Below are 21771 nucleotides of genomic sequence, written 5' to 3'. Positions count from 1 at the left end.
ACCCACCGCAGCGCTCCGTGGGGCAGGAAAGACCCGACCGCCGCCGCTGCGCTGGCACGACCGCACCGGACCGGACCGGACCGGACCGCACCACACCGGAGCGGCGGGAACCGGCGCGGCCGCTGCCGCTGCCCTGCCCCTCCCCCCTCCCGCCACACCCCCCCACCTCCGCCTGGCCCCGCCCCTCGCGCCCCGCCCCCGGCACGTGACGGGGGAGCGGTGACGCCGCCGTGCCCCGGAGCTGACACTCGGCGCGGGGCGCTGGCGGGGAGGGGGAGCGGTGAGCCGTGAGGCAGGGCGGCCGCCACCCGCACCGGAGCGGGGACCGGGCCCGGCCGCGCCGCCGAGGCAGGTGAGGGGCCGCGCCTCTCGGCCCGGCGGGGGAGGGGGGAAACGGAGGAGGCAGAGGGCGGGGAGGAGCGCGGCGGCGGCGCCGGGACAATCGGGCACGACAGGGTGGCCCTGCGGCGGGCGGAGGGCACGTCCGCGCCCGGGCCGGGGCCGGCTCCGGCTCACGGCGGCGCCGGCACCAGCCCGCGCCCCCCACCCCGGCGCCGTCCTCCCTCCCTCTCCCGGGGCGCCGCCGGGAAGCGCCTGCCGTGTGCCAGGCGGCCGGCGGGGGGTCTGGGCGGCGCCGCCCCGCCGTGCCCCCGTTGGCGGCGGCGGCGGCTTCGTCCCCCGGGCGGCGCCGCCGGCAGCGCCGAGTCGTCGTCGTCGGGAGGCAGCTGCGCACCTGGGCGCTGCCGGTGGGCCCGCGGGGCCGCGGCCCGGGCGGAGGCCGGGCAGGGCCGCCCGACCCGCCTTGTGCAACCGCCGCTCACCTGCTGGGGCCGCGGCCGGCGGGAAACAAAGGGAGGCGGCGGGCAGCGGCGCCTCGGCGGCCTGGCCCGGGGCGGGGGGGGGGGGTCGGACGCCCCTCCGTTAACTCGAGCGCGGCAGCGTGCCGTGCCGTGCCGTGGGCGAGCCGGCGCGGGTTTGCCGCGCCGTCGGTGGTGGCCGGTCGTCGGAGTCGGCAGCTCGGCAAAAGCCCGCAACGAGGAGCAAGGGGGCTGGCGATGCTCTGGGAGAGCGCTGAGGCGTGGGGTGCCGCGGCGCGGCTGGAAAAGTTGTCCTGACAGTTGTTGGAAGCGCATCGCTTGTTCAGTGCTCTTGAGTCACGGGCAGTTATTAAGCGGTTGCTTCGTATGCCTTTAAATTTTAAGGACGTGTGAGCTCTGGGAAGCTAGTTTGTTTGGAAGTGGTGCTGGATTTCTGACCCGTGTTAGTAAACTCTGAGGAAAAACAGCCAGGGATCGAGCTTTGCTTTCATAGAGCTCGTAAGTTCTCTGTATATGTTGTTTGCATTTGCATCTTTGCGTCTATTTTTATACAACTTCTGCGTGCTCTAGATGCGCTCTTTGCAGATGGTGGTTTTTACAGGCGCTGGTGAGGGCCGGTTGTCTGCGTGAAAATACTAGCTGAGGGGTTAGGTGCGCTGGGGAGAGAGCGGTGCCCCTTGGGAAGAAGGGTATGTGAATAGGGTTGAATTCTGACAAAAGGTATTGTGGGACCAGTCTCGCAAGCAGCAGTCGTGCAGCACAGTCCGAACCCCTAAGAAAACTGCCCAGGGAGAAGGACGACCTAGGGAGCTGTAGCCAGGGTATCTCATCTGGCCTGAACTGGTAAGAATTTATCCTAATTTAGCTTCAGTAATTGAGTTTTTTTCTGTATCAGCACTGCGGAAGGGTTCATTTCAGAAGTGGGTGAAGTTTGATGCTGAAAATGGAAAAAGATTACACAAGTCAACTGCTGCTGCTTTGTAGGACACCGTGAACAAGGTCACACGAAGAATTTTAAGGCGATTGGTTAATATCCTCAGTGGCGTTTTTAATAACTCATCAGCTCTTTGTATTATAAACTAAGTAACAGTTCCATAGCCACAGTGAGTAAGGCTTTTTCCAAGAGGAGAATAAGAGAAATACACTAAAAAGAGACTTTTTGCTATCTCAAGTCTCAGTTACCTGGTTCTAGAAGATCCAAAGAAAATATTCTGTGCCTGATAATTTTGAAAGAGAGGTATGAAACACTTATTGTGTACCTCCTGTTTTTTTTTTTTTTTTGGGGGGGGGGGGGGCGTGGGAGGGGTCTTGAGTTCTAGGATAATGCTGAAGTTAGGGGCAACCATATCCAGTACGATATATGATCATATTATCTACATACCATATATACTCGTGATTCTATGTCTGCGCGTGTGAGGACCACGCTTCTTTCAAGACCGTTTACATGTGCTTCAAGCTCCGTTTAGCGAGGGTTGCTCTGCAGCTGGGACCGAGTGCTGTCCGGAGGTGACCGACCGTGTTGCTGGAAGGTTTAGGTTGCCGGAGGAGAGGCTCACCTGGCAGCAAACCTAAAGCTCTCCAGCCCCCACCCGTCTAAGGGTGGCTGAAGCTGCCACATTGGCGTCTAACTAGAAGAGGACTCGTCTTGGGTGGACGTGCATAAAATGTAGCTAGAGGCAAGTGTGTGCGTTCCCCCCCGCCGTGGGGAGAGCTCCGCCCCGGGCCGTGGCTGCGGCGGGGCGCAGTGCGGGCCCGGCCCCGGGGAGCAGCGGGCTGTGCCGCCCCACGGCCGGGGCGCGGCGGGGGAGGAGGAGGAGGAGCTGACCTCTGCGAACACCGAGGGTTGCCAGCCTGACTCAGCCTTAGCTGAGTAAGAGGTGGGAACGGTTCCCGTCGGCAGCCGGAGCCCGAAAAGTTCCGTGCGTGGGTACCGAGCGGAGGGGCCGCTCGCCGCTGCCTTCCTCAGCGTGGCAGGGTGCTGGGCTGCTGCGGCAGGGGTCTTGCGTGCCATCACCCGCGTCCTCGCTTCCGACGAGGGGAGCGCTCTGTGAAAGGGCAGAATGCGTTTCCAGGTGGGGATGAGGCCCACCTTACATTAGTTACCCTGTAGCAGTCGGTTTTTTTCTTCACCAGAAGAAAAGTGTGGCCTGAGTCTGGTTTTTGGTATTCAAGAATAAAGTTTTCTTAGGCCTTTGCTGTCAGTGGGGCCATTCGTTGTTATTAATCTCTTAATTGGGTATTGAGACTTTATGGAGGGTATTAGAGCTTACAGATGTCCTCTGTGGAAGTAAATGGTTTTTCATGAGTATCATCCCCTAATTGGGGTTCTTCAACCTTCTTCACCAAAATGGGTGCCATCCAGCATTATAGGTAACGGCAAAGAAAAAAAAACATACAGTGAGGTTACAAGGTCTGACCTGCCATATCGCTTCAGTTATTGACTAGTAGCACAATGAAGTCAGTACTCCAAATGTCAATATTGTACATTCACATCTGAATTATTCTAAGCCCCTTACAGTAGAGGTTTGGCCAAGGCTTCCATGGCTCTTTAACCTGAGTTCTACGAGACAGATACATAGACCCTTGAAAGGATATTACAGTTGGCTATCCCCTCGGCTGCGCATAGGGTACAGGCAGTCTACCTTCTGTGGCACAACAGCTGCGTTAAAAAAAATTCAAACAAAATAAAACTTAATGCATTTGGATCTGTGGAATCAAGGCCATGATAGTTTGCAGACCTACAGGGTTAATGTTGGTATTTGTTAAACTTGCTGAGAAAGATTTCCCACCTATGCCATAGGTATCTCTTGCTTCCCTCTGTTGAGGCAGAGAATTGGAGCCTTGCTTGATCCTGATGATGTGATCTGTTTATAAAACTGTTTTAGTGTTCCGGCCAAACGCAGAACACAGCCTGTCTCTTTTTGATCATATGTTCAACATTACCAAATGTTTGCTATTGACTTGATAATTTTGCAGCTTGGATGAAAGAACAAAAAATTGTGCTGCTTGCTTTTGTTGGTGTTTTTTTTCTGTTTGTTTGTTTGTTGTTTTTTTTTTTGGAAAGGGGTGAGGCTGCAACACTGACTTTAAAAGTGGATAGAGCTGTTTTTGTAGCTGCTGTATTTTATTTACCTTGTATTTCTCAAAATTCTGTTTTTTTAAAGCATAAAATGCAACTTAGTGAACCTGTCTGTCTTGGAAAAAAATGTTGAGCATGCATTCTCAATAGTTATATGGAATTGGCAAAAGAGAAATGAAAAATCCAAGCTTTTAAACACTTGGTATCCCTGTGGGAAACCATAGGCTTATGTTCTCTTTTTGGTTTCTGTATGGGAGAAGGACAAACTGTGAATGGGTGCTCGTCCTACATCTCAAGTTACAAGGTAGTAGACCTTAGAGGTAGCCTGTAACTTGGAAACACTTGTATTTTACTGGTATATGACCTTGAAGCAGTGAAAGGGTTTAGTAGTGGCTTTGAAGAAGTGTTGGGAGGAGTCAGGTTTAGTAACAAGGAAAAAATTACATTTGTATGGCAGAGCTTCCAAAACTAGGAAGAGAGTGGGAATGGCTTGCAATTAGTTCATGTTTACCTTCTGCTACAGTTGCTAAACAACTGCAAAGCTGCACTTAAAATACCTATTTATGTAGAACAGCAGGTAAGCAAGTTGTTTTGTACAGAGGCTGTAAATAGACTATAATGCTGTGAATTTCAATGTACCCGTTTTATGGTTGAGAGAGTAAACACCAGAATCGTAGCATTCTTTTCTGTTGCTTTGTGTTCTTACTGTCAGCTTTGAATGTGGTACCATCATGCCTTCTGCCAAGTCCTGGATTAAATTGTAAGTCTGATCTGGTGATTCAATTTGGAGTCTTGTAAACGATGGTGGCTTTCAAGTTACCTGTAAGAAATGCTTCCTGGAAGTAAAAGAAGATGGGCTGTGGGTGAGAGAAAGACAGTTTGCCACAGATGGACACTTCTGTGTTGGCATCATACTTAAGCTTTTTAGCTACTTCTTTTCCTACCGAGTGATGTGGGAAATGTAATTTTCTTCCCCCCCCCCAAGGCTGAGACCAAATAGCAGAAATGGCAAAAGAAAAATTGAAGAACTGTTAGGGGTTTCTGCTTCAGCTATCCCCAGAAGTCCTTTGTTGTTGTTGTTTCTGTCCTTAGTCCCATTTAGGGTAGCTGAATTCACTCTACGTTTGTCTGCCTGCATGGAATTGCATTAGTTCTACTCTGTGGCAGGGTGAACGCTATGAATCTCATCACAAAGTCTTAACTTCCATTGCTGCAAGTTTCTACATAATTTTTCTCATTCATGAAACATGCGTTTTTAAAAAAAGACTTATTTGTTAATCTTTATAAGATTAAATGTGGTAGCATTTTACTTGAATTCTCCTACGTTCTACTTGAATGCTAGAGATCTTCCCCTTACATGCTTTGATTTTCAAGATTAAGAAATCATATCTTTCATGTTGATTTACTATGTTGTGTTCAGTGTAAGTTGGCAAGAATGATGCTTATCCACTCATGAACTCTGATATTGATGCTACATGATTAAATAGAGAGAACTTCTAGTTCATGGGTGCAGATACAGTGGTGCTTGTCTGGCTTATAAGATGCTGAAAGTCCTTTTCAATATTTTAATATATTATCTTTTCATTTATTATCCTTTTTTGGTTTTGGTTCATAATCCTGTTTCATTGTTGTTGGGTTTTTTGTTCATGTTTTCTGGTTTAGTCCTTAAACTTTTAGTTGGATCAGGTTTTCTGTAAGATAAGTACCGCAAAAAGCTCTCTTAAGAGCAAAGTAAATATGCAGAATTTAAACCACTGAAACCAAAGTATCTTGGAAACGTTGAATACTTTTATCTAACACTACCATGGTTATAGATGAAATTCTATGTTGCAGTTATACTAGCAATTTAAAGAAATAAATAAAATAGTCTTCATACCACCTGTTTTATAGAAAACAGCTAGATGCAGAGCCAACATGATGTGCAGCCTCAGACAGCGTGGGTCACATACTCCCTATGTCATCTCCTTCTGCAGTTAGGTGAAGGTTGGCAGACTCTGTAGGGCATGCAGCACTTGTGGGTCAAGGGTTGTCAGCCCATGCTGAACCTGATGACTGGTGTGTAGCATTGGAGGAAGATTTAAGGGATTTTGTAAGGAATTCTGAGCACTCTGAAGGGACTCTTGAACTGAAATAGGAATCAAAATAAGCAAATAGTAATCTCCTTTTGAATATTTTTATTAAAAGCAGGGTAGTAACACAGCTCCATGAAAAAATTAACCCTGTGTGTAAGCAAGAGGTTGACTCAGACTATTCCCCCCACCAAGCCACGGATGATCAGTCAACATTACTTAGTAATAGAAACAGGCTTAATGAGCCACTTGATAGCAGGAGGCTTGTGTGAATAGGAGAGTTAAATCGGTAACTAAGTTGTTCTACTGGGTTTCTGTTTTATCACTGAGAAAGGTATCTGAAAGTCATGCATTCTTCCATCAATTAGTCTGAGGTTGACATAAATTGAATAGGCAGGGTTATTTTTAAAATGATTTTCATCTGAAGTGCTCTTAAATAATTACTTTATTACATGATATGTTGTGTTATTTTCCTTTCCAGCTCTGATTATTAACTGGAAGATAACACTTCTGAAACAGAATGTGGCTTACCTTTTGCCTGAAAAGGTGAAGTCTTTTCAAACAGAAATGGCTGATAAAGGTGGGAAGATCCTTCCAGGACAATTGTACATTGAAGTGGAATACGACTATGAGTATGAGGCCAAGGACAAGAAAATTGTGATTAAGCAAGGGGAGAAATACATCTTAGTGAAAAAGACTAACGATGATTGGTGGCAAGTCAAAAGAGATGAAAATTCCAAACCCTTTTATGTGCCAGCACAGTATGTGAAGGAAATACCACGAAAAGCGCTGATGCCACCTGTTAAGCAGGCAAGCATGCTGCCAAATAATGCTTTGAAGTTGACACATGGATTACAGCGATCAACAGAAAATGTGAATAAGTCACCAGAGCTTTCTAGTTTTGGAAAATCTTCTCCAGTTCAAGTGTCTTGCTTAGTTCGAGATGCCAATCAAAATCTGGGACCGAACAATAGCCCCGGTCAAACTCTTGGTTTGAGTCTGGACTTTACCCAAAACAATGGGAAACTTAACAATGAATTGCAATCTCCCAAGGTTTCCAATCAGTATAGAACTGTCTCCATGGGTCATTTCCCATGTCCAGAGTTCTTGGAAATAGAGAAGACCAGCTTTTTGCATGAACAATCTTGTGATTCAGCAGGAGAAGGCTCAGAAAAAATTCACCAAGATTCAGAGTCTGGAGATGAACTCAGCAGTAGCTCCACAGAGCAAGTGCAGGTAAGCTAAAAACTGATCCCAGTAGGTTTGTCTGTTTGGTTTTTTTTCTTTTGTTTTCTTATTGCCATAATTGCTTACTATTGTTTTGAGATTTATTCCTAATAAACTCAGGTTGTTTAAGTAAAAATGTCTTATCTGAGCATGAATTAATTCCATTTACATTATCCTGTGATTGAATGTTACGGAGACGCAGTTTTTCTTCATTAAGATTGTTTTGAAATGACACTGAATTTGGGTTATATTTTCTTCCAGAGGAAGGGAGCCTACTGCAGTAACCTCCTTACTACTTGGCTTGTTGAAATAATAGTGCTAGCAACTGTCAGCTTTTCCTAACTATGTGAGTAGGTGGCATAAGACCTGTAAGTTGATGTGTTAGTGGGTTTAATAGTTTAAAAATGGTACACTTAAGATTTATATGGAGTTTAATTTCAGGCTTGATTATTTTATTTGTAGGCTTTTGTAATGAGTCAGCCTTGCCAATTCTGCTTTTCACAACTTTACTCTGGATTAAAACTCAAAACATGTGAGTTTGTTAATTAGTATGGAAGAATCTCAGGAATGATGTACTCCCACTTCAGGGGAAAACTGAGCATTGATGGCCTTTTTCCTTAGTAAAGTGGTTTCTCTCACTTTTTTTTTTTAACAGGCTTCCCCCACCCCCAACAAAAGATTAGCACTCTTAGGTAATCAGGTCACTTCTGGTACGGGTAGCCAAGTTAATTGGTCTATTGTAATCCGGTTTTTTTCTTGAACCAGTGGTGTATGTGTACATACACATAATTATGTATGTGTGTGTATAGACAATTCCCCTGCTTCCCTGCCACCACCACCCCCATCTTTCTGTAGGGAGATGTTAAATTTTTTTTAATTGTAAGGTTAAAAGCTCCCTAGTGTTCAACGTTAACTCTGTAATGTGAAACTGTTGTTGCTTGGGTACAAACTGATCATTATAGTAAATTCTACTTAGCAGCATGTATTCAGAATACCAAAGGAATTCACTCAAGTGTAGTATTAAAATAAAAGTTGATGCTAACTTTAGAAATAAAAATCTTATCATGGAGAGCTGTGAATTAGTACTTTGCTAATAAGACACAATTAAGACAAAGCTGCTGAGTGAGTGTGGGAAGATCTCAAAGATACAAGATTGATTGGGTGATTTATGTACCCTTGAACTATATGAGCTCATATACATATATTTATTGAAATATTCAGAATTGGTGTTTTTTTCAATATCCTACTCTACTCTTGGCCTCATTCTTGAAATTCAGAGTTTCTTTAGTTATGGAACTTCTATGACAGTTTTATTTTAACTCCCCCCCTAATAATAAGGAATAAATAGGATTACTTAATTTATTTCTTTTTTTAAAAATAATTTCTTGCTTATGCAGTGAACAGTTTTCTTGCACGTTCTTTACAGTAGTGTCCTAGTTCACTGTAGTTGATATGAGCTACTTAGAACATGGAAGGATAAAATAGTTATAAGATGCTTATTTTGGAAGCATGTGTAGTAGCCCATCTACTGCCATAGTAATCGATTGCCAAACAAGTTATGAAAATACTAAGGAATGTTTAGAAAGTATATCCTACTTTAAATAGTTTACCACACTAAAGTTTATATTGTATGTTGAGTGCCTTCTACTGTGTTGACTATAGTTAGATGCATCTCATTCTCTAAAATAGATGAAATTAATGTTACATGGGTGTCTTGTCAAACAATAAGAAATATGTGGCTTGCTGCTCAGTTTCCACTGGACTTTGTGACTGTTGATGCAGTGACAGTCTTTCCACCTTTCTCCCCCATCCCACACTCCCAAATATACTTGACTCAATGCTACAAGCTATTTGTGAGTTTGGATATGAGTGGGACAGCTATGCACATACTTGTAGACTTCACTGGGTTATGGAAGGTCTGAAGATGGGAGTTTTGACAGTGCTTAAAAATTACAAATCCTAAAAATGCTACATACTGGCTGTGGAAAAAGCGTGGCAGTTTCTGACTACTGTTACCGAAGAACTTGCCGTTATTGTGGTCTTGGGTGACAAGAATGCAGATGTTCACTGTGCCTTGCAGTTGTCTTATTTTAAAACTGTGAAGTAACTTAATCTCATTGTGTGCGATCACAAGCTCTTTAAATACGATGAAAATGTTTGACATTTAGTAGCCATAGGGATTAAAGCAGTAGTAGCACTGATGTCACTGTTAGCTCAGCCTAGATATTCAGAGTGTCAGCCTTCTCACTGGAACAGCCTCGCATTTTTTTTAGAATTCTTTCAATAATGAGCATTGTTCAGTAGAAATCAGCTGTGCAGAAATTAATGGCTCAGAAAGCTGTTTTTATTGCTCTTAGTCTGTAGTGAGAACATCAAGTTCCCAGCTTTCACGCACAAACAGGATTTCACTTCACAAGACTGACTGTGGTTCTCCCTCCCCTGCCTGCTGTGGAGTTCAGTTTTATGCAGTCTGCATTATAATAAACTCTAAGCTACAGGTGTTTTCTCTTAAAGTTGTAAGATTAGAAGCTAGAATGACCTTATTAATAATATCTTTGTGTAAGTGAATTTTTGGAGGGGGTTGAGGTGATAGTATTCAGCCCTAGCCCAACGTTTAGTGTGTTTTTTAGTATCCTGAGTACAAATGTATGAGATGCAGAGGAATGCTGCTGTTAGGAGATTCTTCTAAGAGGTGGTTACATTATCCTCCTTCTCCTTTCCAGTAATGGAGTGCAGGTTCTGCAGCTGTACAGTCTTGAGCTCATAGGCTTGCTGGCTGTGGAAATACTGGAAGATCCAGAGTCTACAAAGTACTGCATAAAAGAAGGATTTTCTTTTTAGCAGCTGAAATATTACATGAAATGAAGAATAGAGGTGACAGTGTGAGCAGAAGAACTTGCTAATGAAGATATGAGCAAATGATCTGCTCAAGAGAAAGATCAGACTGGGTAATGAATATTCTTGACATTTTATGCAAAGAAATTCCAACTATTGAGTGCAACTCTGGTGCATAAGGCATTGTAAGAATCGGATGTTACTTCATGGACTTGAACTGCAGGAAGGCTGGAGGTAACTGGAGGAAGTAGGGCTTGAGAGGAAACAAGCTCCAACTTAACCAAATTTAAATCTCTGGTGGAAACAGTAACTGTAGGTTACTGCATTGGAATTGAATGAAATGGTTCAGGAGTGCATAGCTGGGCATAAGACTCACTGACATGGTGGTGGCACTTGAAGCTGTGAGAATCAATGAAATTCAATAGAATTTTAGGAAAATGGTGTCAGGTGTGATGTCCTGATCCCACAGTGAGAGGCAGAAAATACTTCTCAGAGAGGCCAGGAATGGGGGGAAAAAGGAAAATTTTGAAAGAGGAGAATTCTGTAGCAGAAGATGGACAATGTTTGAAAGAAGCAGATGGGAGGTCCCAGCAGTATGCAGTAGAGCCCTGAGTAATTGTTCTGAAGAAAAAAATTACATGTTTAGGCATGCCTAAACAGGAAACAAAAGTTGAAGCAAAAGTGGAAGATTTTAAAAGTGGTCTTGAAAAGGAGTTTTGGGCAGTGTTTGCAGGTAAAATCTACTGCCAAGTTTTGAGAGAGAAGGTGTGCAGATGGGGAAAGAGTTGGTTAAATTCAGAGATCATGTCTAGAACGGTTAGGTGTTATCTATGAGGATGATACTTTGGAATAAAATAGTTACAGACAAAGATTAAAATGTGCTTTCAGCAATGCTAATGCATAACCTATGTGAAATAACTTTGTTTCTGGTGAGTGTTACCTCCTCTTCTGTCGTAGGAGACATAGAATATATTTAAAATACATGCACTGTCTTAATGTTACTTTTTATGCTTATTAAAAGTTACTTTTAGTAGCAGACAGTTTTAATCATTATAAATATAGACAGTGACCTATTTGCAAAGATTGTTCTGTCTTTCATCCTCTTTAGTAATTGACTATTGCATAAACTGTGAAGCACTAAAGGGGATTATCACTAGGATGGCTGTTTTGCTTTGATTAATTCTGAGTAGTAAAGATCTTGCAAAGACATCTTTCTGTTTTACCTCTGTAATTTCTGTGGCATTGCTGTAACTTTTTTTAAATTAAGAAAACAATTTTTTTTGTGTTTCTGTAGAAGATGCGAGGGTGCGTCTTCTGGAGATCTTAGCGTTCTTGACTTCGTCACTTAGTTGAAAGACTGGTGGCAAATCATTAGTGTCAGACTGCCTTGTGGGTCAAACATTAAACCTCTAAAATAAATGGCTATTACTAGTTTTGTGGGGCCCAGAATTAATTTGCTTCTATTATAAGAAATTTCATGCTATTTTTTTTATTCATTTGCCCAAGGAATAAACAATTTGACAGTATGAAGGAAGCATGCTATATACAAAGAGGGTTTTTTTTCTTAATGAAAATGAGCATGTTTGCAGATTCATGGTGGCATGTATAATGCAATATTCTGAATTGCATTTTAGGTACCATCTTTTTAATCTCTTAACTCCTTAAAATCAGCATTTGTTATTCTAATGATGTTAAATGCTGAAATATGCCCATTATAATGACGTGAAGAATAAGTTTCAATGACAAGGAACTAAAAGCTTTATAATTTAAAGAATTTTGTAAAACATTGGCACTTTTTTTTTAAATTCCAGTAACTGCTGTTAGAACTTGGAAAACATTTCAACCTGTTCACAAAGTTACATTAGTAATTCTGAATGTTGTTGGTCCAGAACCTTTAAGGAATATTTTTCCTGGATTTTTTTTTTCCTACCTAGTGACAGCAGGTCTTGATAGTTTCACTTTACAGTGGTGCTGTTTGTGATCAGCTCTGTCTCAGTATTTTTAATACATAAGTCAGCTAGCAGATAGCTGTCCCTCTTGGTCTGAGTGAATAATTCTGGATTTAGGCGCCCTAGAATGAGAAGGCTCTGTGTCCCATTTAACACTGCCTACAGCCCATACGCTCCTCTGAACTTCCCTGCTGCAAATCAGTTTGACCACCTTTAAAAAAAAACCAACCAAACCAAAACAAAATAAAAACCCACAAGTATTATCTATGTGATGCAATTGTCAAAAAACCGTAACCTGGGAGACAAGTTGGTTTTAGTTGCTTGGCTTGTTCTAGCACTGGTGTCTAAATACTCAGCTGAGTAAGCTACAGATCTGCTTGGTACATGCACTTTTGTGTTGTGATTTCAGAATTGAAACAAACATCTGGAGCACTGTTAAAATTCTGCAAGTGCCAACACAGTCGTCTGACTTTTCACCCCTATTTACCTTAATTTCATGCAGAAAATGATAAATTGGAACTTCCAAGGCATCAGCTTATATTAATAAACCTGTGCCTTTCATCCTGGTAGAACTACTTACTAGCTCAAATGAAACTGAAGCTGCAGTGCTTAAGGAATAAAAGCCATAATATGGAATTGATTTTCCTTTTTTTTTTTCATCTAGAAGAGTGTAATTTCTAGTGTGCAATATTAATTTTGGTGCCTGCTGTCTCACCTGCCTTTTCTTTTGAAGTAGTGCAAAATACCACCCTCAGCAGGGGTGATGGCAGAATCTTTAGGGATAGTGGAGTAAATGCTTAAACAGAAAAGCAGCCCTAGGAAAAGGAATGGATGTTTTGTCTGACTGCTGCCTAAACTGAAATCAACTGGAGATACTGGGGAATTGCTTGTTCTCCCTTGGCAGTGCTTCTGTCAACTTTAAGTGGGGAATCTCCAGACATAGAACGAACTTAAATTGCTTTGTGATAAACAAAAACACATTTGAGAATATTTGATCATATCTTGTTCTTGCACATAATTGAATATAAACGATTGTATTTGGTATGTCTTTACCTAGTTACTATTTAGGCAGTTGTTTAATATTGCAGTGCTTGCCTGTGGAATAAATGTGCTGTTATTTTGTAGAATTCTAAAGAAAGTATCATTTGTTTCACAGCAGTGTGACAAAACGGAACGTATGACTCGGTAGAATAAAATGCAGAACACTTTTTCTTTTTTTTTTTAGGCAGTTCTCTAGAATAGTAGACATTTGTGCTTAAAAAAAGGAAAGTAAAATCTATGTGTATCTAGTACCCAAACAGCTGATATTTCTCTGATGTGCCTTGCCAGATATGTTTGATTTAAAAATGGAGAGAAATGGGTTTTGCCCTTATGTGGGGTTTGTTCTAATGCTAAAGGACAGTGCTTTTGGACAAAACAATCTTTCAAGACAGTAAGAATTGAAGGTTTTCAAAAGACTTTTGTGATGGTAAGTAATTGGGCAACATAGGGTTAGCTTACACTTAACAATTTTGAATTTAGTCTATCTTAATGTGGCTTCTGAGCTAGTTCTTGGGAAAGACAGTAACTTTTCAGTAGATTGTTTTATGAAAGTGCTAGGTTAATGCAGAGGAGCAATCAAACAAGCATGGAAAATGTCAGCAGCAGGAAACAACAAAACAAAAATGCAGAACTCTAATTCCATGTTATTTCTGTATTTTTAAATAGTGTGCATTTGCTGGCCCCTCTCATCTTGAAAAGTAGATAGTAGTGCTGAAAATAGCATAGAAGAGGTGAAGAGTATGAGGAGAGACATGAAATAGTTCCTGTGTGAAGGCTTTGCAAAAACCTTACATGCTAGTGGGTGCACACTTAGTGCTGCATACAGAGCACTCCTGATTTTTAAGTTGGTATTGTAATTATTGATGCTGAAATGGCTGAGAGTAAAGCAGCCTAAATTTTGGTGGGTTTTTTCCCCATTTTTCAACAGTTTTTATCTGCTTGTCCTGTCTTGTCTTTTGTAAAATCTTTTGACAGAGACTTAGAGCTTGTGTACAATGATGCTCTGAAGAGTGGCATAGGTGTTTAGAGTCTGTGTTTCAATTAATTCTAGTTCTCTGTCTCATAAAACAGTTTTGTACATGAAAACTGAAAGTTGAGGAGCTCTCTGAATGAATTGAGCTTATTGCTTATGTTGGGTTTTGATGTTAAATTATTTGGCTTCAACGTCTGTTTGTAATCAAATTCATGATTAGAACTTACTGGCTCCTATCTTAAATCTGAAATTACATATTACATTTTGAATTACGTTAACATAGTTTTTAATTGTTCCCTTTTTTTAATGGTTTGCCTGGGGCTTCTGGATGATCTTTGGATCATTCAGTTAAATTAAGTAGCTTCCCTGTGTTTAGTGCTGAAGAGCAGAGTTTTGTGTATGTTTTCTGGTGGCGTCTAGTGTATGCAGTTGCCATCTTTCTCTTGTTTTTGTGGATTAGTGTTCTGTTGAACCACTTTGCTGCTGTAGTCACCACCTGGCTCTATGAATATTTATTGCCAGTACGGCACTGAGATGGAGTGGTGCTGGCTTAAGCAGTGTGATCCAGTATGTCAACAGCCCATACGTACCCCTTTACTGCAATTTGGGTAGTCATAAATAGTCCAGTGTGAAGTCTGCAGATCTGATGGACTGGAGGACACACTTGCCTTTTTAGTGTCATTGATGTGATGGGACTTCTGCAACAAATGTGCTAATGTAAATAAATATTCTAATAAAATATCTGATAAAACCAAAAATACTGTTAACAAACTCTCTGGACTCTCAACTGGTTGTTCAACATATCTAATAGTGTTATATACACATGTCTTTTCTAGACAGCTTGATAGGTTGCCAAGATATTGTTTAGAAATGATTCGTGCTACAACAGAAACTCTATACCGTGTTGCACATAACCATTGTTATTTTTGAAGTATTTAGAAGCAGCTTTATCCTGTGGTAAAGTGTTGTAACACTAAATATGAGGCTCTTGAGTGACTTTGATTTGACTGCTTTTCCTGTTGAAATTGAATAAAGGTGTTTCCCACCCCACCCCTGCTGCTGATCTATCAACATGCTTGGCACTATCCTTATCAATTTCGGGTTATCTGCATCTGATTCAAAGAGCTAATAGATGGCTGTCATGCATAACTACATTGTGCTTTAGACACAGGGGACTATATATGTGTGTATGTATGTATATAAATATCCTCTCTCTATATAATTATATATAAAGCTGTAAAAAAACCAGGAGCCACTGTTCTGTTTCTTGATAGCACTTTGATCTTGATTTGCACCTTATATAGTGCAACTACCAACTTTACACTCCTTCACAAAAACTTCATGAGATGTACTCATCAGTATTGTCCTTTTTTTTTTTCTTTTTTTTTCTCCCCTCTTATTTTAATCCTCTAAATAAGTCCATTTGTCCTGGCTGTGACTTTGTCCTTATCCTCCCTCCCAGGTGCCACACTCTAACTTTTACTGGCATCTTCAGGCTACCGTAAGGCCCTGTACTTTTCAGTAGCATAATGTGTGTTACTCTTTAGTGCTCATGGCCACAAGCTATGCCAGAGGACTTCATTACTTCCTCCCAGGCATGCTTTTCACAGCCAGGCTCTGTGGCTGCCTTGCTTTAGGCAGGGAGCTGGAGCCTGCGCTCCCTGGAGAAGCTGCAGCGTGGCCCAGCTGTCATGCAGCACTGTCCTTCCAGCCCTTTGCTCATCATTCGTTCACTCGCTGAGCTCGGCCACTCGCCCTTGTGTCCGTGGCAGATCCTAATCGGTTGTCCACTGCAGCCTTAGCAGTAACCAGCTACAGCCTTCGCTTTACTTGCTTTGCTTCCTCTTGCCTTTGCCAACCTGAAGGGTTACGTACTTCATATGACTGCCTGAGAAGAGAGGACATTTAGGGTGAGGGAAGTAAAACTCTAGAGATATTTTTTCTTGTTGGTTTTTCATGCTCTTCTCACAAGGACAGACCTGTCTCAGTTCCTTTTCTTCCCAAGTTTGAGAGCACTTGCTCCTATAGCAGGTTGTGGGTTATGATGTACCAAAGGTATAAATTTTCCTTTAAGTTTGTTTACTTTTTGGGTAATTGTATGTGTAAAAACTGTATTGCATCCCTTTTTGCTTTTTCCTAGTTCATAAGTTGCTATTGTAACCATCAGTTGAGCAAAACTTGAATATGTGCTTCTCCTCAATTATTTTTTTAATCTTTTATGGAGAACTGGAGAAACCCAAATCCCAAGTGCTTTGCTAAAATCTAGCTCTAAATTGTTTTTTCATTCTTTTCTTGCTTTATAAAGCTCTAAACCCTCAGCAGATTTTGTCCCAATTTACGGTGTGATGATAGCCCATACAGCATTTGTCAGGGCTGTAAGAGTGCTTTCTAGCTGCTGCCTGTCTTTGGCATGCTGTTTATTAAAGCAAATAAAGAGAACATTGTGCGATAAGACAAAGTTACACTGACTATTAATTTCTTTGCAGTTGATTTTCTGAGGAAAGTTTGTGATTGTAGCTTGAAGGGCTGTATTTAAATACTGTGTCCATAGCTGATCTCAGGAATTCCATACACTTATCCTGCTCTCACTTCATCTCACAGTGCCTCCTTACTGTCTGTCCAGAAACTGCTGCTTTGCTTCACCGTGTATTATGTTAAACTGTGATTTGAGCACTGAAGACCAGGCTTCTGTGTTGTCCTTGGTATGGCTGGATCTGGGCTTGAGTGCAGCCTCAGAATTGTTGTAAAGTAAATAAAATTCCACAAATACTAAATCTTTTTATATCTTCTTAACTGTCATCTGAAAAAAAAAAAAAGCTGGTTTAATATCTAATTTTATTGAAGCAGTAGTTGCAGACTTACTTTAACATCTGTTTTAATGTTGAAACACAAAATTAAGTGACAAAAGTATACTTATTTATTCTGGATACTGAATTGCAGAAATAGCTGTTCTTAAAAGCGAAAGAAATTCTTGCTAGTGTAAGGAAAATAAAGGGGAAGAAAGAGTGCAGATATGCATGGCTGAGGGTTTCATGCTTTCTGCCCTGAAACTGGGTGCCAACAAACTGTCTGCAAGTAGAGAGAAACAAACTAAGAAATACAGTTAAAGGACAAATATATCTATTTTTAGTTGTTGTAAGGGGGGGAAAAGATGCAACCTGGTTGAGATTCCCATGAGAATTTTATTGCTTTGCTTAGTTCTTCTGTAAGCAGTCCATATAGCCTATTGCTGAGTATTTCTGGAATTTCAAGATAGTCTTTAACAGTACAATTGTGTGCTTGCCTTTAGCATTTTAAAAAAACTTCAGAAGTGATCTTAAAAAAACCAAAACAACAGAAAAACCCTAAACAAACAGTCCATTCCCCCCCCCCCCCCCCAACTTGCTGAAGTTAGGCACGGTGGGTTGAATGTATTTCTAAAAATATTCATCGTATGATTTGGTACACTTTTGCAAAACAGAGTAATGATGTTAAAATTTGAGTCTCTGTAGCCTAGTCTAGGTCTGTTTAAAAGTTGAGAATTAAAAAACCAAATCTTAGAAGTACCATGGCATAATTACTTACAGCCTTTTTGTGTGGTCTTAAACAGCCACTAAAAGAAATATTCCTACTTTGATCAAATTTTGAAATAACTCTTATATAAACGTGCCAACTAGTAACACTTATTTTGTTCATCTTACTATGTCTTTTAAGGCAGAATTTTAAACTGAACTCTTGACTTAAACTGTTGTGTGTGTCTTGTCTGCCATGACACTTGGCTTTCTATTTTATCCTCCACTACCAGAAAAAAATGTTATGCATGGTATAATAGTAGATGTTCTTTGTCTTAAGTCATTAAAGTATGCGAGTTTGAGGGGTTCAAGTAGCCCTAAGAAAACTTTGAAGTTTTGATTGTGTGCTGAAGCACATATATTGTGGAGGCAGCATCTTCTGAATTTAGAAGGACTTGTGACATTTTGCCTTAATTCTTCATATCTCCTCTCCAATATAAATGATGGGTGCTAATATATGTGGGATTTTTGTTGTTTATTTGGAAACTTTTAACATACAAACTAAACAGCTAAGTAGGTATATATACTGGAGGTGACAATACATAAACAGCCAGCTTCTAGTCCTGTTAAGAGCCCAACTTGTAATGGGAATTAATTTTAAAATGCTTTTCCAGTGGAGCTGTGAACTTCATTTCTGTAAGTGCCGAAACCAGAAGTATTTCTCCTGGTCAGAGGGGTTTTAAACACAAAACACATCTACAGTATTGGAAAAAAGAGAAATATATTCATTTTAATGCCAGGTTTTTTTCCCTCTTTAGCTTTTTGCCTGAAGGTTTGTTTGCTTCAGGCAGCCTGGTCAATATCCCATTCAGATAGTAGTAGGGAGACAGTAAGGATGTCAAAGAAATGCAGTATCCTAAAATACCAAGGACTCCTTTGAAAATTAAATTGCAGTCTCTGCTTTAAGTTGTTGTACAGTGACTTTGTCTTGCACCTTGTACAAAATCTTTCTGTCTGTCATGGAATCCACTAATTATATTCAGCGTTACACAGTAAACATGTGAGAGAATACTGGATCTGAATGCAGATTTAGTAAAGGATAATCCAGTACAGTGACTGGTGGTTTCTAAAGGCAGCCAAGTCTAATCTGTTCACTGTTGGTTGAAACCTGCCAGGTGAAGATGAATTTTGATGTTAAAATAATGAGATTTTAGATAATATATTTTAATGAGCTAAATGAGTAAGTGGGAGCTTAACATCTAATTTTAATTTAACCATTTAAAAGATTACTTGTTAGTTGAAATTATATTTACATATATGAAAAATGATGAATAGTGCATGAAAATGGCGTTTGTATCATCTATAAGCTTCAGTGGTGCTTGAGGGAAGGTTTATGTGGAGAAAGAAGCCTCCAGAAACAAGCTACCAAAACCATATCAAACAGCTGCTTGTTCTAAATCCTTTTCAAGCTGGGGGATCTTTTCATATTAACTTATTGTGCTAAGCATCTCAAAGACATGCTTTATGACAAGAGTGACTTTTTTTGGTTTTTTTTTAAAATTGATTTGTAACTTCTTGCTGCTATTAGATCCATTTTGTTACGGTTTGCCAGTACGGCCAAAAGCTCCATGCTGCCTTCGAGAACAGCGGCATAAAAGTTAAGTTTCTGCTCAATATAGATGATTCTGTATGCTACAATGTAAAGTATGCCCATGTGCTCTTAGAGTGCAGCAGTTTGACATCTTCCTGTAACTCTTGTCCTGCTTTTCTCCTGAGAGGAATGAGGGCTGCGAGGCTCATCGCACCTTGAGGCTTCATTGTAGGTTTTGTTATGGTTGCTGTACTGTCACTATGCCGGATTGTTTGCCCATCCTCTAATCCCCTATTTCAATGGCAATCTAAAAAGCACAGCTATTAATATCTCCAGTAAGTGTTATTCAGAAGATGCAGCTAATCCCCCTATATACTCAATTGCTGCTCTTGTGAAGACAAAAGCATTTGGAGTAATGTTAGCCTGAACCCTATTCAGGTATTTAAAGTTTCCCAATAAGCTTTAATATTTCTAATATAGCTGTTGTACTAGATGTGACTGAACAGCAAAGTCTTAACAGTCATCAAGCAGAATAGGTTCTATTCATTGACAGCAGTATTGCAGGAAGCTTTCTGGGCAGTTGGCTGATCAGCTTGCAGCACTGTTACTTTACAGACCCTTGTGGGACCTGGAGCTTCTACAATGTCTGCAGTTGCCTGTAATTCAGCTCTTTAGAGAAGCTGGGTGGAAATGAGCATAGAGAGCATTTTTTTTTTTAATGGAAAATGGCATAGAAATCAATGGCAAAGTATTCTTGTGAACACTTGTATACAGTAATTTTAAATACATAGAAAACCTTCAGTTTTGGTCTGCTTTATTCATGGCAAATTATTGTTTTTCCAGAAATAGTAAGGCTTTAAATGTCACTTGTTTGTGATACTCTGCTTTAGCTACATCACCAAATGAATGCAGCAGACATCTAAAGGTGCATGATGACCACAGTAGAAAAATAACATGCCCTTTACCCTAGTACATATTTTTCTTGGAGAGTCCCAGAAAATTCAGCTTCCATTCAACCTGTGTTTTCTGCGGCTGAAAGCTGCTTTCCGTCAGCTTTCAAGAACAGCTTTATGTGCTGAGCTTTGCTATATACTTCCACATAGAGATTTTTAATGCATACATGTCCTTAAAAGCATTTTTTTCAATAGCTTGGCAGATAGTGCTGCAATACTTTATTATACTTGTACTTTCAATGAGAATGTTCTCTAAAGGCTGGTGGCTCCAGCTGATCCGCTGAATGCTGAGCACAGAATTGTAATTCAGCAGCATGGGGGAGGGCCATGTTTGCCATAGCTGCTCACTGGATGTTGCTTAATCAGCATGAAACTATTAGCAAATTCTTGCCATCTCAGCTATAATGTACTGCTAATAGGTTTGCTTTATTGCATAGGATAGTCGAAAAAGCCTGGAATGTTTTAGTAACTTTAAGTAGCATAACATTCCTCTTAACGAAGTTTGACAGCATTTTCTAAACTCCCTAACACTGTATGACAAGACTACCATAAATGCGTTCCTGTTACTAAGTGCTGGTAACTTATCTGTGTCTTTTCCTAACAAAAGTTTTCTTATGTGAAAGCTTTTGATGCAATTTTACATTCCAATGTATATAAAATAAGATTCCTGGCAATAGAAGCATCTGTATAATTGGTCCATTTTAATGTACTCTCAATTTTGTCAAAAAAATATGTGTTTGTCAGAAGACTTTGTAAATCTTACTTCAGTCAAAAAAACCCCAAAACCAAACCAACTTTTGTAAGGGTTGTTTTTGTCTTTTTTTTTTTTTTTTAAAATTACACCCAATCCCCCCCAGTATTTTAGGATGTGCTTTGTCACCTGGGGCATGCAATTCTACAGTATTAATCCGGCAGTGCTGCTCATAGTCAGAATGGCTCTAGTTTGAATGTAGTACCACACATGGGAAGACCAGATGCCATCTTTATGATCAGTGCATCTTTGGCAGACCTTGTCCTGACTGCTCTAACTATGACAGCAGGCCTTTGGAGATGGAGCCTGTACTCGAAATATCAAAATACTTGGCTCCCCCCCCCCCCGACCCCCCCCTAATTTCTGGCAGGCTGTACCTCTTTGTTTCAGCTTTTCATAAGAGGTCTTTCATCCTATGCAAAACTTTGTTTGAGAAGGACCTGTAAACAAGTGGGGGGCTTTCTGTTAAACTTTTAATTATGATTAATTGTTGATACTTGTCTGAAGGAATGAAATCAGTACAGAAAGTTGGAATAAGTGTGTGGTTTGGGTTTTTTTTGGTGTCCTGTTACTTACACAGTTGGCTTCTACAGAAAACACAGTATTTTATGTTGAACAGATAGTTCCAAGCCTTTTAAGTAAGAAATTTCAACTTAGGATGTCAAATGTTAGGTAATGGGCTAATTTTTTTTCTTTTTCTTTTTTGAGTTATCAAAGAAGATATCACAGTGAGGGATAATTGTAGTGACTTCATTGTCTGATTTATACCAAATGTTGTAGAAAAAGTTACAGTGAAGCAGAGGAAATATTTCTCTTGATCATGTTAATTATCAGTCTAATCTACAAGTGTTGTCACCTCAATATACCCCCTAAAATGGGTGCTTAAAAAAAGAAATATTCTGAACTATGTTATGGGGAACTTGGCTGACATGCTGTGCTGTTTAACTATCCTTTGTTTCAGTTTTTGTACCAGTGTATAGTTGCAAGTACTGAA

The 21771-nt window shown here is 40.8% G+C and overlaps 1 protein-coding gene across 8 annotated transcripts in view; it reads left to right on the top strand.

Annotated features, from left to right (window-relative positions):
• Positions 1-229: 229 nt before the first annotated feature.
• ARHGAP12 (Rho GTPase activating protein 12) overlaps positions 230-21771 on the top strand; it is a 78927-nt gene continuing 57385 nt past the window's right edge. For 7 of the 8 annotated variants that reach the window (XM_049798521.1, XM_049798520.1, XM_049798519.1 and 4 more), the window contains exons 1-2: positions 230-352; positions 6448-7202. In XM_049798521.1, the coding sequence (XP_049654478.1) occupies positions 6534-7202 (669 nt within the window). In that variant the 5' untranslated portion in view covers positions 230-352; positions 6448-6533. The remainder of the gene's footprint in view (positions 353-6447; positions 7203-21771) is intronic. The other variant, XM_049798514.1, reaches the window with a different exon arrangement.

Source organism: Accipiter gentilis, chromosome 4 (assembly GCF_929443795.1).
Source record: "Accipiter gentilis chromosome 4, bAccGen1.1, whole genome shotgun sequence".
Taxonomy (NCBI): domain Eukaryota; kingdom Metazoa; phylum Chordata; class Aves; order Accipitriformes; family Accipitridae; genus Astur; species Astur gentilis.
The sequence above is the reverse complement of the archived record's forward strand: the minus strand, read 5'-3'. Positions and strand labels throughout refer to the sequence as shown.